Below are 21539 nucleotides of genomic sequence, written 5' to 3'. Positions count from 1 at the left end.
GATCCAAAATACTAATGGGAGGAGAGACAAAGTGTGGAGCAGAGACTGAAGGAAAGGCCACCAGAGACTGCCCCACCTGGGGATCCATCCCATATACAGTCACCAAACCCAGACAGTATTGTGGATGCCCACAAATACTTGCTGACAGGAGTCTGATAGAGCCGTCTTCTGAGAGGCTCTGTCAGTGCCTCACAGTTACAAGAGGTATGGTTGGCTGCGAGCCAACCATTGAACTAAGGTCCCCAGTGGAGGAGCTAGAGAAAAGATTGAAGGATCTGAAGGGGTTTGCAACCCCATAGGAAGAATAACAGTATCAACAAACCACACTCCCCCAGAGCTCCCAGGGACTAAACCACCAACCAGAGAGTACACATGGAGGGACCCGTGGCTCCAGCCGCATATGTTGCAGAAGATGAATTTGTCAGACAACAATGGGAGGAGAGGTCCTTGGTCCTGTGAAGGCTCAATGCCCCATTGTAGGGGAATGCCAGGACAGGGAAGCAGGAGTGGATGGGTTGCTGAACAGGTGGAAGGGAGATGAGGAAAGGGGATAACATTTGAAATGTAAATAAAGAAAAAATATTTATAAGCCCCCCCAAAAGAGTAATAACTAATGCCTTGCATTTAGTGGATGATTAAATTATTAAAACATTTCTTTTTATTAAAAGCTTGTCTTAAATCAGTGTTCTATTGATGGGAAGAGACCATGACCAGAGCCACTATGATGGGAAGCACGGCAGCAGGCAGGCAGGCAGACAGAGACAGTGCTAAAAGGTAGGGAAGAGTTCTGCATCCAGGTCCCCATGCAGCGGGAGGAGGGAGACTGAGCTTGGAATGGGCCTTGGAAACCTGGGAGCCCACCCTCAGTGACACACTTCTCCAACAAGGCCATACCTCCTCATCATTTCTGTGGTGCAGCTTCCTGCTGACTTGCCATTCAAATCCATGAGCCATTGTCATTCAAACCACCACCGTGCTCAAATTTCTAAACTGCTTCTTGTTAATCAAATTTAAAATGTACTGTTAGAATAGTTTTAAAAGTTAAAGAACTAGCCTATATGTAGAAAAACTTTTACATAGTTTCTAGTCTTTATCCTGTGTTAAACATACTTTTTCATTGTTGAGGTCAATTATTTTTGCTACTAGGAAAGTAAATTTGTCACTCAACATTAATTCATTGCTGTTAAATAATATGTATGAGATTAGCTAAGGCAGTTTTTGCATAAAAAGACAGTATTGCATTTAGAATCTGTTCAATTATTGTAACAGTGTGCTCATGTCCATTTGGGTACAAGTCCATTTCTGACAGATACAATCTGATAAAAAGTCATAGAATTTTTTCCTTTCAATTTTCAGATATATTATAATGGTGGTGAAGTTGTAAATACATAAGTAAATGGGATCCAGTCTGCCATCACTGGTCCCAAGAGACTCCTGTCTCTCCCCTGTTCCTCCAGGAAAAAAGAATCATTTACTAGCTCCTCCCTTTTCCTCCAAAACTGCAATTACAGGGACAAAAAAGAAAGATGTCTGACAATATTTTCCCCTCCTTTGCTAAGACAAATTCATCTTCCAGTGTCAGTTATTATCTTGGCCAGCTCTTGTGGAAATGGGACATTCTTTAATGCTCAAAAAATAACGCATTAAGAGCCCCTTTGAAGCCGGGCAGTGGTGTCCCACGCCTTTAATCCTAGCACAGAGGCAGAGGCAGGCAGATTTCTGAGTCCAAGGCCAGCCTGGTCTACAAAGTGAGTTCCAGGACAGCCGGGCTACACAGAGAAACCCTGTCTCAAAAAAAAAAAAAAAAAAAGAGAGAGAGAGAGAGAATCCAAGCAGCATTAAAGCCTACTTACGATACAGTATGTCACCTTTATCTCAATATTAAGTACAGATTTTTCTAAAATAATATTTTTAGTAAAAGATTTTTCCAAAACAGAGAGAGGATGATGACAAAGAGTAAAGTGCCATAAACAGGTTTAAAAAAGATAAAAACATATATGTACTTACTATATATGCTCTTTAATTTTACCATAGTCAACCTTTAAACCTTATTTAAAAATCCTTAAATAGTCTGGGAGATAGATCAGCAGGTAAGAGTACTGGCTACTCTTTCAGAGGACCCAGGTTCAATTTCCAGCACCCACATGGCAGCTGACAACAATCTATAACTCCAGTTCCAAGGGATCTGACCTCTTATTTCTGCTCCTGTTACCAATAATATTTGGTACACAGGAAAAAGGCATTTTTTCTGAAAAAAAATTTTAAATGATACTGTCATCTGATCTGAATTAATACCAAAATATTAGGACAAGTATAGTGACAAAATTTATAATAACCTAGAAGCTTAAAGCTAATCATTCCTAAAGCCTGAACTAGTCAGCCACATGAGGTCATAGCTATGTCATCAAACTAGCAAAAAGGAAAACTAAAAAATACTCTAAATAAAATATAACTGCATATAGTTAAAACAACTGTAGACACACAGAGAAATATATTGTCAGCTTGGTCAATTAAACTGGTTCTCTCAGCTACAACTCTTGCTTCCTTAAGCCATACAGTTATTTGAAAACAGGGTTTCATTGTAGCTCAGGCAGGCCTTGAACTCATTATGTAGCTAGAAGATCTCCCTGAACTTCTAATCCTTGTGCTTCTACCTCTAGAGTCAAGTCCTAACTTGAACCTAGAAAGGCAAGCAGTCTTAAAATATCTTAGGGGGGAGAAGTGGGGTTTGGGGGACTCGAGACAGGTTCTCTGTAGCCTTGGCTCTTCTAGAACTTGCAATGCAAATCAGGCATGCATCATCTTGCTTGACTATTTTCTTAATTACTTAAACTAACTATAATACTCCTATGATACAGAGAAAAATCAGACTTAGGTTGTTAATACCTAGATATACTTCTTAATGATTTTACCAAATGTTCCTCCCTCCAAAGGCTGCATTTTTGTCTATTTGGCCCAGTCTTTCAGATGGTATGATTGAGCCTTCCTAGCCTTGTGGCGTAAAAACATTTGACCTCTGCCAGCACAAATTGTGATTTAGCCATTTGGGTACTTATGAATGAACTCCCCAGAATGTCCATGTCTGTGTTAAAGATTCTACAAGACCAAATGATTGAACACTAGGATTATAGAGAGTTTAAGTATCCCAGACCAGAGTCAGAAACTATCTTGGGCTATTTTTAGTGCATTTGAAAGCCATTCACTGCCACCTCTGTGTCTGATCTAACATCCTGCGACCATCAAAACCTTTAAAATGTTTTAAAGCAAAGAGCAAAAACAAATGTTCATTTTTGGCAAACCACTAGCTCCCACCAATCCAAAAGCTTAAGAATGTTGGCAGATAGTATCTGAAAACTATAACTGAAATTTTCCTGCTTATTCTATGACCTACCTGTGGGCTCTGGTCAGTGTCTGACTAATGACTTTCCTTGTTAAAGCAGTCCCATGTAACCACTTCTACAGTGGAACATGCCTTCCTTTTTCTTTTTTGAGATTTTACTTATTTTCATTTTATGTATATGGTGTTTTGCCTGCATATGTCCGTGCACCATGTGCATGCCTGGTGCCTACTGAGGCCAGAGGAGGTGCAGGAATGGAACTCAGGTCCTCTAGAATAGCAGCCAGTGCTCTTAACCACTGAACCATCTCCTCAACCCTGGAACATATCATTCAAGGTAAATTAAATCTATGTTCCTGAACCATGATCATTCAAATTGGTTACAGAATGGCTATCACTCCTTTTGAGCTAAAAAAATAATGGTTTTGAATCAACAAAATACATAGTAAAACACTATTTAGGGCATTTGGTAATTTCCTTCAGTTAGTATAAATATTACTGTCATACTTTGGGTAAAACAAGTGAAATACAGTATAATTTTGTTGTTGTTGTTGTATTTGGTTTTTTTATTTTTTTCTTTTTTTTAAGACAGGGTCACTGTGTAGCCCTAACTGTCCTGGAGCTCACTCTGTAGACCAAGCTGGCCTCAAACTCAAGATCTACAAGTACAAATATGCGAGAAAAGCTGTTTAATGTTACCTAGAGGAGCTGCACTTGAGATTAAAGGCTTATGCTAACATTGTCTTTCTTTAAAATATATATATATGTGTGTGTGTGTGTGTGTTATGTTTATTTATATTTTATTTTATGTATATGAGTACACTGTAGCTGTACAGATGGTTGTGAGCCATCATTATTATATGTAAGTACACTGTAGCTGTCTTCAGACACACCAGAAGAGGGCATCAAATCTCATTTCAGGTGTTTGTGAGTCACCATGTGATTGTTGGGATTTGAACTCGGAACCTTCGGAAGAGCAGTCAATGCTCTTAACCACTGAACCTCCTCTCCAGCCCCCCCACCATTGTCTTTCTTTGTTGTCATTTCTTGACTTAATATTTTCTGAAATATACTCCTTCATTGCTCTTTAAGATTTAGAATTCAGATATTCAAACTATCAGAATTTATTAACCTATCAAAAAATGGCCTTGAAAAGTATTGCTAATCTAAACCTCTGGAAAGCTAAGGCGATGGTTATTGGCTGAATGAAGGTAATTTGAGTTTTTGTAACTGTATAGAAACCGAAGAAAGCCCTAAAGCAAGAAGGCCTTGATGGCTCAAGCATCAATATACTGATGTTTCTGTTATAAATTACTTGTATAAAATGCTTGCAAATTCAACCTAACTCCTTTTACATTCCAGGTCCTGCAGTAGACTGGTGGGCTCTTGGAGTTTGCCTGTTCGAATTTCTGACAGGGATTCCCCCATTCAATGATGAAACACCACAACAAGTATTCCAGAATATTTTAAAAAGAGGTGATTCTTTTTATGTTTTCTAGTAGGATAGATTCAGAGGATGTAGCTCAATGGCAGAGGACTTGTTTAGCATACACAAGACCTTTAATTGCATCCATAGGAGAAAGAAAGTCATTTATCCCTATTAGTTGAGAATGATCTTAAAATCTGTTTAATAAAGGCATTTTAATATAGAGTTAACCACGGGGTCAGAGGGGAAGAGAAAGAAAGGCATTCAGAAGAAAGTAAGATATGCCAGAAAGGCATTGATCTCTTCAAGAGTTGCAGAAAATAAGACACACCATACCCAAGTGCAGCATCTCTAGGTAACATCAAACAACTTGACTTGCATGTTTGTACTCGTAGATATCCCATGGCCAGAAGGCGAAGAAAAGCTATCTGAGAATGCTCAAAGTGCAATGGACATGCTTTTAACCATTGATGATTCAAAGAGAGCTGGAATGAGAGGTAAGGGTGTTGTCAGTGACCTACTTTACACTTGCTAATTTGACTGCTTAGTGATAAAATGATAGTTCCTATAGATATGCATTTATATATGTGTATTTTAATTTAAAACTCAACCCAGTGTAGTTGCAACTCACACACTGAATTTTGTAACTCCCTAAGGCACCAGAAACAATATTATATCATTTCTTTTAAAGAAATTTAAATCTCCTAAATCAATATTCCCACTACAATCATTAGTCATCTTCCAATATTGTCCTTAAAAGTAGAAACAGTCTTGGATTTTCTTACTGACTTGTCAGTTCTTTATTTACTAGCATTTATACTGTTGCCTTTAAAGGTAAAGGACTGAAAGATAGACTTGGTGGCTCATGCCTATAATCCTAGCACACAGAAGAATTGCCGTGAGTTCAAAGCCAGTCTAGGCTCCAAAGTAAATAAAATAAAATAAAAGCCTGTCCAAAAAAACATGAAGAGGAGATGTAGCCCCACAGTAGACACTTGCACAGAATGTGCCAGGCCTTGCACTCAATCACCAGCACTGCAAAGAAGAAATGGTGAAGGATCCAAAAAAGAAATGCTTATTTTTAGCAACTACCACAGTCTAGTCCAGCCAGTGAACATGTTTTCATTTTGGTAGGTAAAAGTAGTAAAAATATAAAGAGGACCTGGGCATGACAGGCAGCATGAAGCCAACCTCAATAGGTCTACAGAGAGGCTATTCCAAAACAGGAAGGACTACATAAAGACTCTGTGTCAAAATAAACAAAAAACGAAGAGTCTGACATCTTATAAACAGAGGTGTACTGTGATGGAAATACCCTAGATACATAATGCTAACTACTAAATTCTAAAGATGAAGTCAGTGGAATCAAGTAAGTCAGAGACTTGGAGAGACCGTGTAAGAGCTGTCATCAAAGACCATGCCTGGAAAGCCAGCACTTGAGAGGCTAAGAAAATTGTACAAACATTCAGCTTGAGCTACACAGGCTACAGAGCGGAACCTTTTTTTGTTTGTTTGTTTGTTTCATTTGGGGGGGTGGGGGTTGGTTTTTTGGTTTTTTTCAAGATAGGGTTTCTCTGTGTAGCCCTGGCTGTCCTGGAACTCACTCTGTGGACAAGGCTGGCCCCGAACTCAGAAATCCACCTGCCTCTGCCTTCCGAGTCCTGGGATTAAAGGCGTGTACCACCACTGTCCGGCTACAGTGTGAACCCTTATTTCACACTGTACAACAAACAAAAAGACCAAAGCAAAAGGACAGTAAGTTCTCCATACAATGACTCATCATCAATAGATGTAGAATGTGCATGAAGAAAGATGTAGACGGCAGAGTGAAAGACAGACGTCATATCTAGGTTGTAGGGCAATAGACGGTGCTTAGAGATTGCCATGGCTTGACAGGTGGTTGAGGAGGTGAATGAGACCTGGAGCATTAATCATGAGCTACAGAAGCAGGGAAAAAGCAAGCCAAACCATGTTCAAGTGAGGGACTGTGTGAGAAGATGCTGGCATCAAGAAAGATGCACTTGTACAACATCCATCCACCCGCTCACTTAAATATAATACACCAGGCAATGTGCAAAATGATGCTATAAATAAAGTATATAGCTTACTAGGGAGACACACATTAAACAAATGTCATTGAGTGGCATATTAAAGTAGGATACATATAAGATACTCTCTTTTTAATTCCTGGGAGCAGAGCTTAAGTAATGGTATCATTTTCTGATTTTGGTTGTTTTTTATATATTTCCCTCTTAAGAACTAAAACAGCATCCTCTCTTCAGTGAAGTGGACTGGGAAAATGTGCAGCATCAGACTATGCCTTTCGTACCCCAACCAGACGACGAAACAGACACATCCTATTTTGAAGCCAGAAATAATGCTCAACATCTGACCATATCTGGGTTTAGTCTGTAGCACATGCGTGTCATTTTTACCTAACTTGTGATATAGAATTAAGTTTTACAATAATATGCTACTTCATACTAGATGGTCTAAATGGGATAAAAGTCATTATTTTACCCAGACTGAACAGCTTTTAATTACTAAGTACAACAGTTTTTACAGAATTAAAATACTATAAGCAATATAATCAGTAATTAATCTTTACCTTAGAACCTTATATAAACCATAATAGCTTTTTCATATTATTTATTCACTGCACTTTATGAAGAGCAAAGTATCAATAAACTAAAACACTACCACTCTAAATAGAGGGAGTGAGCCATAAGCTTATCTTTATCTGCTGATTTTAATGCTGTTCACTTGGGGGTTAATATCAAACAAAAAAGGACTAGTTCATTTAAATTGAATTTATTTGCACATGGTTCCATGCAAAGCTGTTCTTGGGGCTGTCATATGAGACAAACAGGTCTGAAAACCATGTGAGCCAGACATGATGGTGGGGGTCCCCAGTTTTCAGGAGCAGATGCAACACAGGAGTATGTCTGCAACTTGAAGACTAAGGCCAGCCAGGACTATATTACTAAGCAGTATGTCTCCGCAGGGTGTGGACTAGTCAAAAGAACTGAGGTTCTAGCTCACCTTACTAGTGATAGAGTCTCACTGCCTTGAATGCTCTTGTTGCTTCCCTCTACAATTCCTGCTTCTTTAAATGGGTAGTGGAAAGATTGGGTGGTTTTAATAGCTTGTTCACTTTTAATAGAGAAATTTATACTTTATGTCATATCGTTTCAAACATCATGAGAGAAAATAGTAATAATTTCTTTTACTTACAAAATGTAACTGTAATTAGTGGTTTCAGTATCATTCTTTCAAAGAATATGTACTAAAACTCAGCTCACAAGTCTTATCTTAAACTAGTTGAGACTTTCAATATTTCTCTAGAAGAGGAAAATTAAGATTTATATGTGTCATGGGTAAGATTTTACTAATGCCCTTGTGATACTGGCCATAGTGGTTTCATTAACACCTAGTCACAGGCTATACAGAATGTCATTTGCAAAGATGCATACTCAGTGCTGAGTATTGAATCTTTACTTATTTTAGTAACGACTACTTATTGTTCCAGTCACCTTTCCTACTAAAAATATTCAAAATATATTTACAACTTCACTTACTATGACTCACTTTCAGGTAACAGCATAATTCTATTCTATTAACTCAACCATCCTCTCAGAGTGTTTTCAAGTACTAGAAAGAAAAAAGCCTTTGGAATCAAATAATGGCTAAATGGTTGTAGTGCCAAACTGAAACATGGGCAGGTTAAAAGTGAGCACTAAGATGCTGGAGGCTGGAGGTAGCAATTGCTTAGTGTGCAAAAAACCTTGTGTTCAATCCCCACTAACACACAAATATTAGTTACTTTGTAGAATTAGAATAAGCAGAACCATATAAGAAACAAACCTGGAAAAACCAAAAAAACAAAAACAAAACAAAAAAAAAAAAAAAAAAACAAAGAAACAAACCTGGGATTCAAGATTCCTGGCCTATGATATGAGAGCACTGGACCCCAGCTGTGGGGTAAAAATGAGTCTGCAGAAGTAAACCCCTAATGGCTTCTTAAATCATTGGACAATTGGTTATAGTAAAATTAAATTCTGCTGTGGATTATTGAGAGGTCCTGGCCTGCCTGGGTCTACATAAATATAAAACTGACATAGTCAGGAAAGTATTGTAAATGGATGGCTGAATAAGCAGGGAAACAATGTGCTATGTGTAAGGATACAGAAGAAAAGGAAGACACCATGTATATTTTTTGTAAAATGCTTTTTTCTACTTTCCCTGTTTCCACAGAGTGAATCATAAACAGTTTGCACATTTATGTTCCATTTTCTTTTATTTGTACAGAATGTAACTTAAAAAAAAAAATTATTTCTCCTTTCAAGATTATTTATCCTACATTGCAACAGTGTTGTTTCTTTGTGTGACTGAATGACAGTGCCCTCCCCCACTGCCAAGCTCAGGTTTGAATACTTGGTCCCTGGTTGGTGGAACTGTTTAGGAAGGATTAGATGTGTCACTGTAGGTGAACATTGAAGTTTCTAAACTTAGTGCGCTCTTTGTTTTTCAAGACAGGGTTTGTTTGTATAGCCCTGATTGTCCTATAGACCAGATTGTCTGCCTTTTGAGTCTGGAGTGCTGCAAATAATAGTGTGCACTATCCCTGCCTGGCATATTTGTTTGTTAATGTGCACTGGTGTTTTGCCTGGATGTGTATACTTGTGAAGATGTCAGAACTTCTGGAGCTGGAGTTAGAGACAATGGTGAGCTGCCTTGTGGATGCTGGGAATTGAACCCAGGTCCTCTGGAGAAATAACCAGTGCTCTTAACCACTAAGCCATCTCAACAGCCCCTAATTATTTAATAAGTTGCCTTGGTCATGTTGTCTTAATCATAGCGATAGAAAAAATAACTAATATAGATTATTTACGAATTCAGGTGGCTTAATGGTATATGCATGAATTAGTAGTAAAACAAGAACTAGGGCCAGCAAGTGGTTCAGCGGCTAAAGGGTGCCTGCTAACAATCTCAGCCACCTGAGTTCAAGCTCCAGGAACCACACAGTGAGAGGAGAGGGCTGCAAGTTGTTTTTTGATATCTATACATGTGCTGTGGCATGGACATACACAAAAACATTAAAACTTAAAACATTACTGCATAGGACTTATTTCTTGTCTTAAAAGTTTCTGTGGGCGGGGCATGGTGGTGCACGCCTTTAATCCCAGCACTCGGGAGGCAGAGGCAGGCGGATTTCTGAGTTCGAGGCCAGCCTGGTCTACAAAGTGAGTTCCAGGACAGCCAGGGCCACACAGAGAAACCCTGAACAATGAGATTTCCCCACAGAAATCAACTCGTCTAAAGAAATAAGAATGCCACCCTCACCACGCCTCTTTCACATAAACATTGTTTGGGCTAAAGGCGATTTGAAATAGCAAACACTAGGAAATCATCTCTATCCTTTTGTATATAGGTAGGTATAAATTCTCCTTCACTGAAGACAGCTCTAGTATGAGCCAAGAGACAGCACTTTATTCTATACCTTTTACATTCTCAGCTTCACATCTGTTGAAACTTAAAATGATTCTCTTTTGTCCTTCATAGGCTGAGGCAAGAGGATTGCTTCAAGTCTAAAGCTAGTCTAAGCTACATAGTAAAACCCTATCTCTTGGTTTTTTATTGTTTGTTCTAAGTTATATATAATAATATGCCTTTATTTAGTCTCATGAACTTATCTTTTTGCATGTTACCCGGAATTGAACCTCTGGAATCACATGCTTGGGATTTGGGACAGTTGTATCTCCTGCCTGCCATTTAAGATTACTGTATATGAACCACTGTTTGTTCTTGCTTTAGCTTTGTACACAATCAATACAGTTAACATTTCATTTCTCATTAACCTTTTATTTTTTAACTTAGTTTTACAATAAACAGAAAAGCTGATCATTAAAAAAATACGATAGCTGTCGATTTCTAAAATGAGGTTCATGTTTTAATGCATTACCACTATGTCCTGTAATTACATCCTTTATATACAGGAAATGTGTGCAAAGTGCTTTCAAACTATAAAGTAATTCTGATATATAAGATACAAATGGTTGCCCTTAGGAGTTAGTTACACTTGACTACTTGCAATGAATCACACTGGTTATATCTTTGATTTGCATTCTATTTATATAAGAAAAAAAGCCATCACTTTATCATACCAACCTCTTTTGTAATTTAAAACAAAAAAGTCACAGGTCTAAAGTTTTCTATAATTCAGTTATTTGCTTTTTTTTTCTTCCTTTTAAAAAGTAGAAGATAGATTTGAGGTTTTTTAATCATAAACAAAAGCCAGTAGATCATTTTAGGCATATCAACCAAATTGTGATACACAAGTTTAAAATAAAGTTACAGTTTTGAAAAATTTGTAAAATCTAGGACAAAGAAATTATGTTCTTATACTCTTTTTCCCAAAGAACAACCCTATATTCTGAAGATGGATTCTTTTCTTCTTACTCAAAATATTCAACACGTAATGCTAACATCATACAAATCAAGAACAAATTAAAATGTTTTACTCTCTAAAGCTGGCCATGGTGGTACATGCCTGTGGTCCCAGAAGCTGAAAAGAAGTAGAGACGGGAACATCAGGTATTCAAGGTCATCTTCAGCTACATAGAGAATTGGAAGCTGGTAGGAGCTACCAAAACTCTGTCTCAAAAGGAAAAGCAAAAAAGGATTTGCTATAAAGTTTTTAAATTAAATCTTCAAAGCATAAAGTATATTACTGAGCACAGGTTTGAGAAAGTACACAAGATTATTTTTCAAACACAGTGTTCCAGGATCTAAATTAATCTTCTTTCTGTTTTAATGGCTAGAAGGAACTTAAGTTTCCATCAGTTAGGCATTCCTTAGTTATGTGGACATGGAGACCTGTAGACTGAAAGTACTTCTGATACCTTGTGAAGTATACCCCAAAGGAAAACTGAGGCACTAAGAAGTTAAGAATCCAGACTGTTGTTTACACTTGCAGAAAAAAGGATTTTCATGCTTTTGTTACCTTAGTAAAAACAGTATAAATAAGTTTTCATTTTATTGCAAAGCACCCTATGACGCAGACAGTAGATATCCTCACTTAAAAGAAAAGTGGTTACAAAGGATTATATGTGTATGATTAAATTAAAATCTGATTAGCCATGTCTAGAGTTGGAATACACGTTTACACCTACATTAGGCCTATTCTTCATTTCCATCATCAAGTTAAGTCTGTTCAGTGAATCATTTGTAAACAGTAAGCACAGTACCAGGACGATGATTTTCTGAGCTCCCCTGAGCAAGCCAGGGAAATCAAGCCACTAAATAAAGCCCAGTCTTCTGTGCAGACCACAACGCATGTAGAGGATTCTTCCGTCAGTTTTCTGCTATGAAGCTGACAGTTCAGTGACTGATACAAAATCGTTTTAACCTCATTTAAAAAATCACTTTTGTTTTTGCATTCTTTCTTGTGTTTAATTTAGAAAAGTAAAAAGTATAAATTTTATCTCATAATTGGAGCTATGCCTTAGAAATGCAGCTTATAATTCTTATGGGAAAAAATTAGGTGATCATTACTGAACAATAATTAATAATTTAGTCCTTCAAGCTCAAAAAGAGTAAGTCTATGGATGCTACTTATAATCTAGTTGACATTGATTTTTCAAGTATCAGCAATATTAGTCTTTAAAATGTTACCATTTGTGTAGTGCAAAGAATATTTATGCATATAAACCAAACTACTGGACAAAAAAGAAACGGAATCATCAAAACTGAGATTTTCTTCTGAATTCCACTTCATTTCCAGTCCATCTCTTAGGTCATCCAGGCCCAGCAGTTCTTCTTGAGTAAAAAGCCATTTCTTCAATTTAGTTTTCTTTAAAAAGAAAGTAAAAACCAATTTCCTGTAAGTATAAATGTAACCTGAATATGAAGCACATTCATACCAAAGAATTTCATGGACAAAACACAGCATTCAAATTTATAATAACACTGTAAAACTACAAATCATTTAAGGTTACTTCATGTGACTTAACTTTGGGGGGGGGGATGTAATTGCAGGTAGTCAGATGATCAATTGTATTTATTCATAAATAATTGCATACTAGCAAAATCAAAAGAAGGGAAACACACCAACAACATAAACAACCAACAACAACAAAATAAGAAGTATCAACAATCATTAATCATTGATATCTCTCAATATTAATGGTCTCAAATGAAAAGAGACACAGACTAACAAATGAATGCAGAAACAGGATCAAACACACCTTAACATCAATGATAGCCATTACTTCTGAGTAAAGGGGTGGAAAAAGATGTTCAAAGCAAACAAACCAAAGAAGCAAGTGGGGTAGCCACTTTAATATCTACTAAAATAGACTTCAAACTAAAACTAATCAGAAAAGATGGGTGAGGACACTAAATACTCATCAAAAGAAAAATCCAAGATGACATTTCAATTCTTAATATCTATGCCCCAAATACAAGGGCATTCACATTTGTAAAAACAAACAGAAAATAACAAAAGAAAACCACTATAGTTTAAAATCACATATTGACACACACACTTATATTGGGAGACTTCAATAGCCAACTTTCATCAGTGGTCAGCAGGTCATACATACTTAACAGAACTACTAAACTAACAGAAATACTGGAGCTAACATGTTATAAACCAAATGGACCTAACAGATATTTACAGATCATTTCAACCAAACACAAAAGACTATACCTTCTCAACACCTCACAGAACTCCCTCCAAAACTATCCACATACTCAGACATAAAACAAGTCTCAACAGATACAAAAAAATTAATTGAAATAACTCCATGTTTCCTATCAGATTAAATCTGGATATCAACAACAGAAAGCTTACACGCTCATTGAAACTGAACAACTTTCTATTCAATTAAAAAAGGGCGGGGGGGGGGCAAGACAGAAAAAAAGAATTTTACTTTATAGAATTCAACAAAAATAAAGGCACAACATACCAAACTTACAAGATACAGTGCAAGTGGTTCTAAGAGGCAAGTTCATAGCACTAAGTGTCTACAAATGAGTACAAATTTGCACTCCCACCAACAATGAAGGAGTATTCTTCTTGCTCCATATTCTTGCCAACATGAGCTGCCACTTACATCCCTGATCTTAGCTATCTTGTCAAGTGTAAAATAGAATCTCAAAGTAGTTTTGATTTGCAATTCTGTGATGGCTAAGGATGTTGAACATTTATTTGTTCCTCGTTCATTTGAGATTCCTCTTGAGAAATTCTCTGTTTAGATCTGTTCCCTATTTGGGGCTAGGGATCTAGAGCAATGGCAAGACAGAATATTGGGGAATAGGTAACCAATGTCCAATTTGATCTAAGGCCTACTCCTTAAAGAATGCACACCTGACTCTGATTGGGTAACCAAGAACAAGAGACTAGTTAGCTCAGAAGCCTAGGGTAAAACCACACACTACAACTCGTCTACAGAGGAAAAAAATCAATATAACGATTCCCAATGATTCTGCTACACTAATAGCTCAGTGCCTTATCTAGTCATCATCAGAGAGGCTTCCCACTGGCAGCAGATTGGAACAGATGCAAAGACCCACAGCCAGTCATAATTCAGAGACTCTATATTGGAGGTCTCCATCAACCCCTCCTCTCTCAGACCTCAAGGAATGCTGTGGAAGAAGAGCAGAAGGCAGAAAAACCGTAAGAGCTACAAGGGACAGGGATCACCAGAAGAAAAAAGCCCTATGAATCAACTAAGCAAAGTGAGCTCAGACTGAAGCAGCAAGCACAGGGTCTGCATGGGCCTGCACCAGGTCCTCTGGTGCTTTCACTTAGCTTTTTTATGGGACTCCTGAATGACAATGAGTGGGTCACTGACTCTTGTGTCTGCTTTAGGGACTCTTCCTCCTGTTGAGTTGCCATGTCAACTTCAATATGATCATTTTTTTGTTGTTGTTTCACTTATTTTATTTTATTTTGTCCTATTTGGGTATTATCTCTTAGAAACCTGTTCTTTTCTAATGAGAGGCAGAAAGGGAGTGGATCCATAGGGAGGGGAGGTTGAGAGGAAATGGGAGGATTAGAAGGAGGAGAAACTATAATCAGGATATAATGTATGAAAAATTAATCTATTTTCAATAAAATAAAAATTAGGAAAAAAAAGCCAGGTTAAGGTACATAAATCCCCTCAGGCTTACAACTCATTTCCTTATCAAACTTAGCCCTGCCTCCCTCCTAGGATCATCTGCCACATACGTACACAAACTGTATTTAAACATACCTCACTAAAACACACTGTACTGAACAATCTGCATTGGAAGGACAGCTTAACATGAAAAACTCAGTAAGGCAGAAAGCTTTAGTATTGTTTCTCTATCTCTGAACAACTAAAGGAACACTTAGAAGAAACGGTAAGCCTCCGTTACTAGACTGGTGCTAGCAGTGATATACTAAAGCAAATGAATTACTGAACTACTCCAGTTTTCAAAGGAGTCTGGTGGTACAGGCCTATCATCCTAGCACTTGGGAGGCTAAGGCTACTACAAATTCATAGCTAGCCTGTGCTCAAGCCTAGGCTAAGACTGAAACTCAAGCTCAAAAAATAAAGAACACAAAGAGTAAACAAAAAAGCCCAATTTTCTATTAACTACTAAAACAATTTTTCTTCCTTATGTAGCTGGCTAGCCTGGCACTCCTGCTCCTCCTGTGCCCACCCCACAAGTGCTGAGATTACAGGCATGGATTATCATGTCTGGATATGTCACTTGTTTCTTAACCCCTCAGGATGTGATAAGCTGCTTCATTGTTAAATAAAAATTATTATTGTTCTGTGTCAAACTTCTCAACTAGTTTCATTTTCTATATTTTCTGTATATGTATGTGCATGTGTTTGGAGGGGAGTTGCATGTGTGTATGTGTTCATGTGTGTGTAGGTGCACATCAGGTGTCATTTTTAGAGTACTCGTTCTCTCGACCTTCCTAATGCTGTGGCAGATTGAGAATTGCTGCCTTAGTGACTATCCATGGTTTAGAACAGAGTTTCTCAACCTGTGGGTCGCAACAATTTTAGGCTCGACTAACCCTTTCACAGGAGTTGCCTTAAGTCCATCAGAAAATACAGATATTTATATTAAGATTTATGACAGCAGTAAAAGTACAGTTATGACGTAGCAACAAAAATAATGTTATGGTTGGGGAGAACTGTATTAAAAGGTCACGGCATTAGGAGGATTGCGGACCATTATTTTAAAGGGGGGCGGTGAAACTCAAGTAGGCCAGGCTGGCTGGCCCCTGGTGGGCCTGTATCAGCCTCCTTACCATTGATATTACAAATGTGCAGCCATGCCCAGCTCTGTTCTATGTTACTGAAAATTGAACTGATGCTTGCTGCGCAACTGAGCTATCTCCATAACCCTAACTGCTGGCTTTCTACAAAAGAAGCATGAAAAGAAGTTTGGGGAAGGCTAGAAGGTACATCTCAATGGTAGACTGTTTGTCTATATGAGTCCCTGGGGTTCTGCACCTAATATACTCCAAATAAAATTAAAAATTAAAAATAAAAAGTGGGTTTGAGCAGGGTATAGTGGTCCATGCCTTTACTCCCAGAACTGAGGCAACAGAAGCAGGTGGATCTCTGTGAATTTGAGGCTGGTCTATAAAATGCATTCCAAGACAACCAGGGCTGTTATTCAGAGAAACCCTGTCTCAGAAAACAAAACAACAACAACAAAAAACCTAAAAACAAACAAAAAAAAAGGAAAAAAGGGGGGATGAAACTCACGTAAAATACACGTATTGTAGAAGTGATTTAAGTTAATGTCTGTATCTTCAAAGAGCACACATATGGAGAAATTATAAAGGTACAAGTGCTACCAAGACAATGACTGCTGCTTTTGAAATTCTATTAAAGCTATTTCTAAATAAACAGCCTTTAAAAGCATATTTTCATTAGTCTTAAAATTTAAAAAGCATATAAGACATTGTCATGTTACATAAATTAAAGGTGCTACAAATCCATCACATACTTGAGTGAAAAAATGTCTTATCTTTTACAAGTACCTAGAAATACACAGATATCTTTTCCAAGGTAGTTTTGGTGTCAGGATCAGCAGATATTCACAATGACAATGCATCTATAAAATGGACCTATCTCTTTAATTACCACTGCAAATTATGTCTACTATAAGTTATAAGACTGCATACACTATTTCAAGTAGAAAACTAGAGTATTACCTTCTCCTTCTTTGATGATACAAATGTGCCAACCACTGAGCAATAAAAGGCCATATAATAGCAAAAGCTAATGCACCAGGGGACATCTCAAAGGGCCACCAGGCTGGTCTCTGAGAAAATAAAATAAGTTTGTCATTCATCTCTTAAATACCACATGGAAAAACCTAAAGACATTCTTAATATATAATTCAAACAAATAAAACTAGTAAAAAAATCTCTCCTCTGATAGATTATTCTTTGCTCGGTAAGTAGACTTCTAAGACTTAAGTAAACATCCAATGTTTTTACTATGGGAAATAAGTATATTACAGAATAAATTAAAACACTCTCAAGGGAAAAAATGGGCACAAGCCAAAGAGCCACAACTCCAAATATATTTCTAGCTTCAACGCTCTAATGGGAAGATTTCATATTTAATGACTCAAGTGTCTCATAAAAAATAAATGTCTTATAATTTATTTACAACTCTTACCTGTGAGGAGGGCTGATTACTTGTCTGCAAAGATAATTTTGCCTTGAAATACAAACAAAAAGAAAAAGCTTTGACAGAATGAAAAAATATGTAATGCTGGATTTTTTTATTTGTGACTATTTTAAGAAAGGGTCTCTAACCCAGGCTGGCCCTACAACTCCCAATATAACTCAATGTGAACTTCTAACCCTCCCTGCCTCCCTGTGCTATTCCACACCACACACACACACACACACACCTGATTTAATGCAGTACTGGTAATCAAACCCCAAGGTCTCATGCATGCTAGGCAAGCAAGCATTCTACCAGCTAAGCTACAGCAATAGCTCCATATAACATTTTTCTAGTTCCAATTTTTTTTAAATATGAAAGATTTGTTTTCTTGTTCTCTCATTTTCTGCTGAATTTTGCTTACACTAAAGCTTTATTACACTGACCACATGTGTTGGGGGTAGGGGATGGATGTAAGACAGGCTGGGTCATGTCTGTAATCTCAGTGTTGAGGAGGAGGAGGCAAAGAGAATCAGAAGTTCATGCCCAGTTACATTGGGAGTTGTAGGGCCAGTGTGGTCCCTAAACCTGTGAGGTATGCAAATAACTTATATTGTTTATATACTTAAAATTATATGAAATTATAAAAATAAAACTTCAAATCGATATTCAAGATATAGTTCAATTGGTAAAGTTCTTTCTTAAAACTGTACAAACCACTTGTATTTAATTCCCAGAAGCACATAAACCAAGAGCTAGTTCACCTGTAAGCCTGAGCTCAGAGATAAAGACTGGAGGATCCAATGGTTAAAGCCATCCTTGACTACACTGAGCGCATCAGGGGTATATGAGACACTATTTCTAAGTTCCTTTTGAAATTATTTATTTAATCTTTACACATTTTCATTTTTATATGTATATATAATTCCATATATTTATACTATTTTTATCTGAATTCTTCTTTTAGCCTTATCAACTCTTTAACTTTGCTTAATCTGCATTCCATACATACCATCAATTTGTAAGCATGTTTGAAAATTGCAGCCTTAAGTGTTTTTGTTGTTGTTTTGTTTTGTTTTGTTTTCCGAGACATGGTTTCTCTGTGCAGTCCCAGCTGACCTGGAACTCACTCTGTAGACCAGACTGGCCTTGAACTCAGAAATCCACCTGCCTCTGCCTCTCAAGTACTGGGATTAAAGGTGTGCGCCTCCATCGTGCTGCAGCGGCCTTAATATTAATCAAATGACCATAAGCAATTCTCATGCTGTCTCTGAGAACCCACAATATGTACTTGTGAGAAACAAACTATATTCCATATCACTACGAGATATAATCTAAATTAAGCAAAAAATTTCAACTAATTTAGGAAATTGAGATTTCAATTTAGCTCTCATTTCAAAGACAAGTTCTCTTAGTTTATGTATTAAAAACATTATTCCCGGCTGGTGAGATGGCTCAGTGGGTAAGAGCACCCGACTGCTCTTCCGAAGGTCCAGAGTTCAAATCCCAGCAACCACATGGTGGCTCACAACCATCCATAACGAGATCTGGCGCCCTCTTCTGGAGTGTCTGAAGACAGCTACAGTGTACTTACATATAATAAATAAATAAATCTTTTTTAAAAAAAATAAATAAATAAAAACATTATTCCGCTTCTGGTCGGCACCAGCACCAGGTCACTTGGGCGCAGAGTCAGCAGACACCCCCACAGTCCCTAGAGGACTCTCCACACAATCTTAGAATCACTGACCAGACACCTCAACAGTCCTCAAAGTTGACACCACTTCCAGGAACTATAACACATCCAGGATCTTAGGACAACAAGATCCTAGGATAACAGGAGCTGGATCACACCAGTATTTCAGGGTCTTAGAGGAGCTTGACTGCCAAGAACTCTGGCACACCCAGAATCTCAGGTTCACAGGAGCCTACAATCAAAGGATCACAGAGAAAACTGGACTCTGAGGAGTTCTGATTCAACTGGGATTATAGGAAGGCCAGACTCCAATCAGATATATTGAGGGCAACAAGCACTTGAGATAATCAGATGGCAGGAGGCAAGTGTAAGAACAGAGGCAACAGAAACCAAGATTACTTGGCATCATCAGAACCAAACTTTCCCACCATAGCAAGTCATGGATACACCATCACACAAGACATGGATCTATAGTAACTTCTCATGATGATGATAGGGGACTTTAAGAAGGAAATACAGGAAAACACAGGTGAACAGCTAGAAACCTTTAACGAGGAAACACAAAAATCCCTTAGAGAGTTACAGGAAAACACTACCAAACAGGTGATGGAATTGAAAAGAACCATCCAGGATCTAAAAATGGAAGTAGAAACAAAGAAAACCCAAAAGGAGACAACTCTGGAGATAGAAACCCTAGGAAAGAAATCAGGAACCATAGATGTGAGCATCAGCAACAGAAAACAAGAGATGGAAGAGAGAAGAGAAAACATAGACATAGCAATCAAAGAAAATGCAAAATGCAAAAAGATCCTAAGTCAAAACATCCAGGAAATCCAGGACACAATGAGAAGACCAAACCAATGGATAATAGGAGTAGATGAAAATGAAGATTTTCAACTTAAAGGGCCAGCAAATATCTTCAACAAAATTATAGAAGAAAACTTCCCATACCTAAAGTAAGAGATACCCATGAACATACAAGAAACCTACAGAACTTCAAATAGACTGGACCAGAAAAGAAATTCCTCCTGACACATAATAATCAAAACAACAAATGCACTAAATAAAGNCAGAATATTAAAAGCAGTAAGGGAAAAGGGTCAAGTAACATAAAAAGGCAGGCCTATCATAATTACACCAGACTTCTCACTATGAAGGCCAGAGAAACTAAAAGAACACAAATNCCAGCCCAGGCTACTATACCCAGCACAACTCTCAATCACCATAGATGGAGAAATCAAAGTATTCCATGACAAAACCAAATTCCCACAATATCTTTCCACGAATCCAGCCCTTCAAAGAATAATAACGGAAAAACACAATACAAGGACGGAAACTAGGCCCTAGAAAAAGCAAGAAAGTAATCCTTCAATAAACCTTAAAAACAGCCACAAGAACAGAATGCCAACTCTAACAACAGAAATAATAGGAATCAACAATTACTTTTCCTTAATATCTCTTAATATCAATGGACTCAATTCCCCAATAAAAAGACATAGCCTAACAGACTGGCTACACAAACAGGACCCAACATTTTGTTGCTTACAGGAAACCCATCTCAGGGAAAAAGACAGACACTACCTCAAAATGAAAGGCTGGAAAACAATTTTTCGAGCAAATGGTCTAAAGAAACAAGCTGGAGTAGCCATTCTAATATCAAATAAAATCGACTTCCAACCTAAAGTTATCAAAAAAAAGACGAGGGAAACTTCATACTTATCAAAGGTAACATCTTCCAAGATGAACTCTCAATTCTGAATATATATGCTCCAAATGGAAGGGCAGACACATTCATTAAGAAACTTTAATAAAGCTCAAAGCACACATTGCACCTCACACAATAATAGTGGGAGACTTCAACCCCTAATTCACATCAATGGACAGATCCTGGAAACAGAAATTAAACAGAGACACAGTGAAACTAACAAGTTATGAAACGAATGGATTTAACAGATATCTACAGAACATTTTATCCTAAAACAAAAGGATATACCTCCTTCTCAGCACCTCATGGCACCTTCTCCAAAATGACCATATAATTGGTCACAAAACAGGCCTCAACAGATACAAAAATATTGGAATTACCCCATGCATCCTATCAGATAACCACAGACTAAGGCTGATCTTCAATAACAGCATAAATAATACAAAGCCAACATTCACGTGGAAATTGAACAACATTCTCCTCAATGATACCTTGGTCACAACATACCCAAATTTATGGGACACAATGAAAGCATTCCTAAAAAGAAAACTCATAGCTCTGAGTGCCTCCAAAAAGAAACTAGAGAGAGCATACATTAGCAGCCTGACAGCAAGCCTAGAATCTGCTCTAGGACTGAAGGAAGCAAATTCACTCAAGAGGAGTAGACAGCAGGAAATAATCAAACTCAGGGCTGAAATCAA

The 21539-nt window shown here is 37.5% G+C and overlaps 2 protein-coding genes across 11 annotated transcripts in view; one reads left to right on the top strand and one right to left on the bottom strand.

Moving 5' to 3' along the window:
• Positions 1-7770, top strand: part of Mastl (microtubule associated serine/threonine kinase like) — a 23730-nt gene extending 15960 nt beyond the window's left edge. The window contains exons 7-9 of one of the 2 annotated variants that reach the window (XM_021155488.2): positions 4700-4813; positions 5159-5260; positions 7021-7770. In XM_021155488.2, the coding sequence (XP_021011147.1) occupies positions 4700-4813; positions 5159-5260; positions 7021-7178 (374 nt within the window). In that variant the 3' untranslated portion in view covers positions 7179-7770. The remainder of the gene's footprint in view (positions 1-4699; positions 4814-5158; positions 5261-7020) is intronic. The other variant, XM_021155489.1, reaches the window with a different exon arrangement.
• Positions 7771-10326: 2556 nt separating this feature from the next.
• Positions 10327-21539, bottom strand: part of Acbd5 (acyl-CoA binding domain containing 5) — a 49162-nt gene continuing 37949 nt past the window's right edge. For 4 of the 9 annotated variants that reach the window (XM_021149358.2, XM_021149366.2, XM_021149350.2 and 1 more), the window contains exons 11-13: positions 17447-17488; positions 16975-17084; positions 10605-12615 (exon numbers count right to left, since the gene is read on the bottom strand). In XM_021149358.2, the coding sequence (XP_021005017.1) occupies positions 12603-12615; positions 16975-17084; positions 17447-17488 (165 nt within the window). In that variant the 3' untranslated portion in view covers positions 10605-12602. Of the gene's footprint in view, positions 12616-16974; positions 17085-17446; positions 17489-21539 lie in introns of all 9 variants that reach the window. The other 5 variants (XM_029471612.1, XM_029471624.1, XM_029471610.1 and 2 more) reach the window with 4 other exon arrangements.

The sequence above is a fragment of the Mus caroli genome, chromosome 2 (assembly GCF_900094665.2).
Source record: "Mus caroli chromosome 2, CAROLI_EIJ_v1.1, whole genome shotgun sequence".
Taxonomy (NCBI): Eukaryota; Metazoa; Chordata; class Mammalia; order Rodentia; family Muridae; genus Mus; species Mus caroli.
The sequence above is the reverse complement of the archived record's forward strand: the minus strand, read 5'-3'. Positions and strand labels throughout refer to the sequence as shown.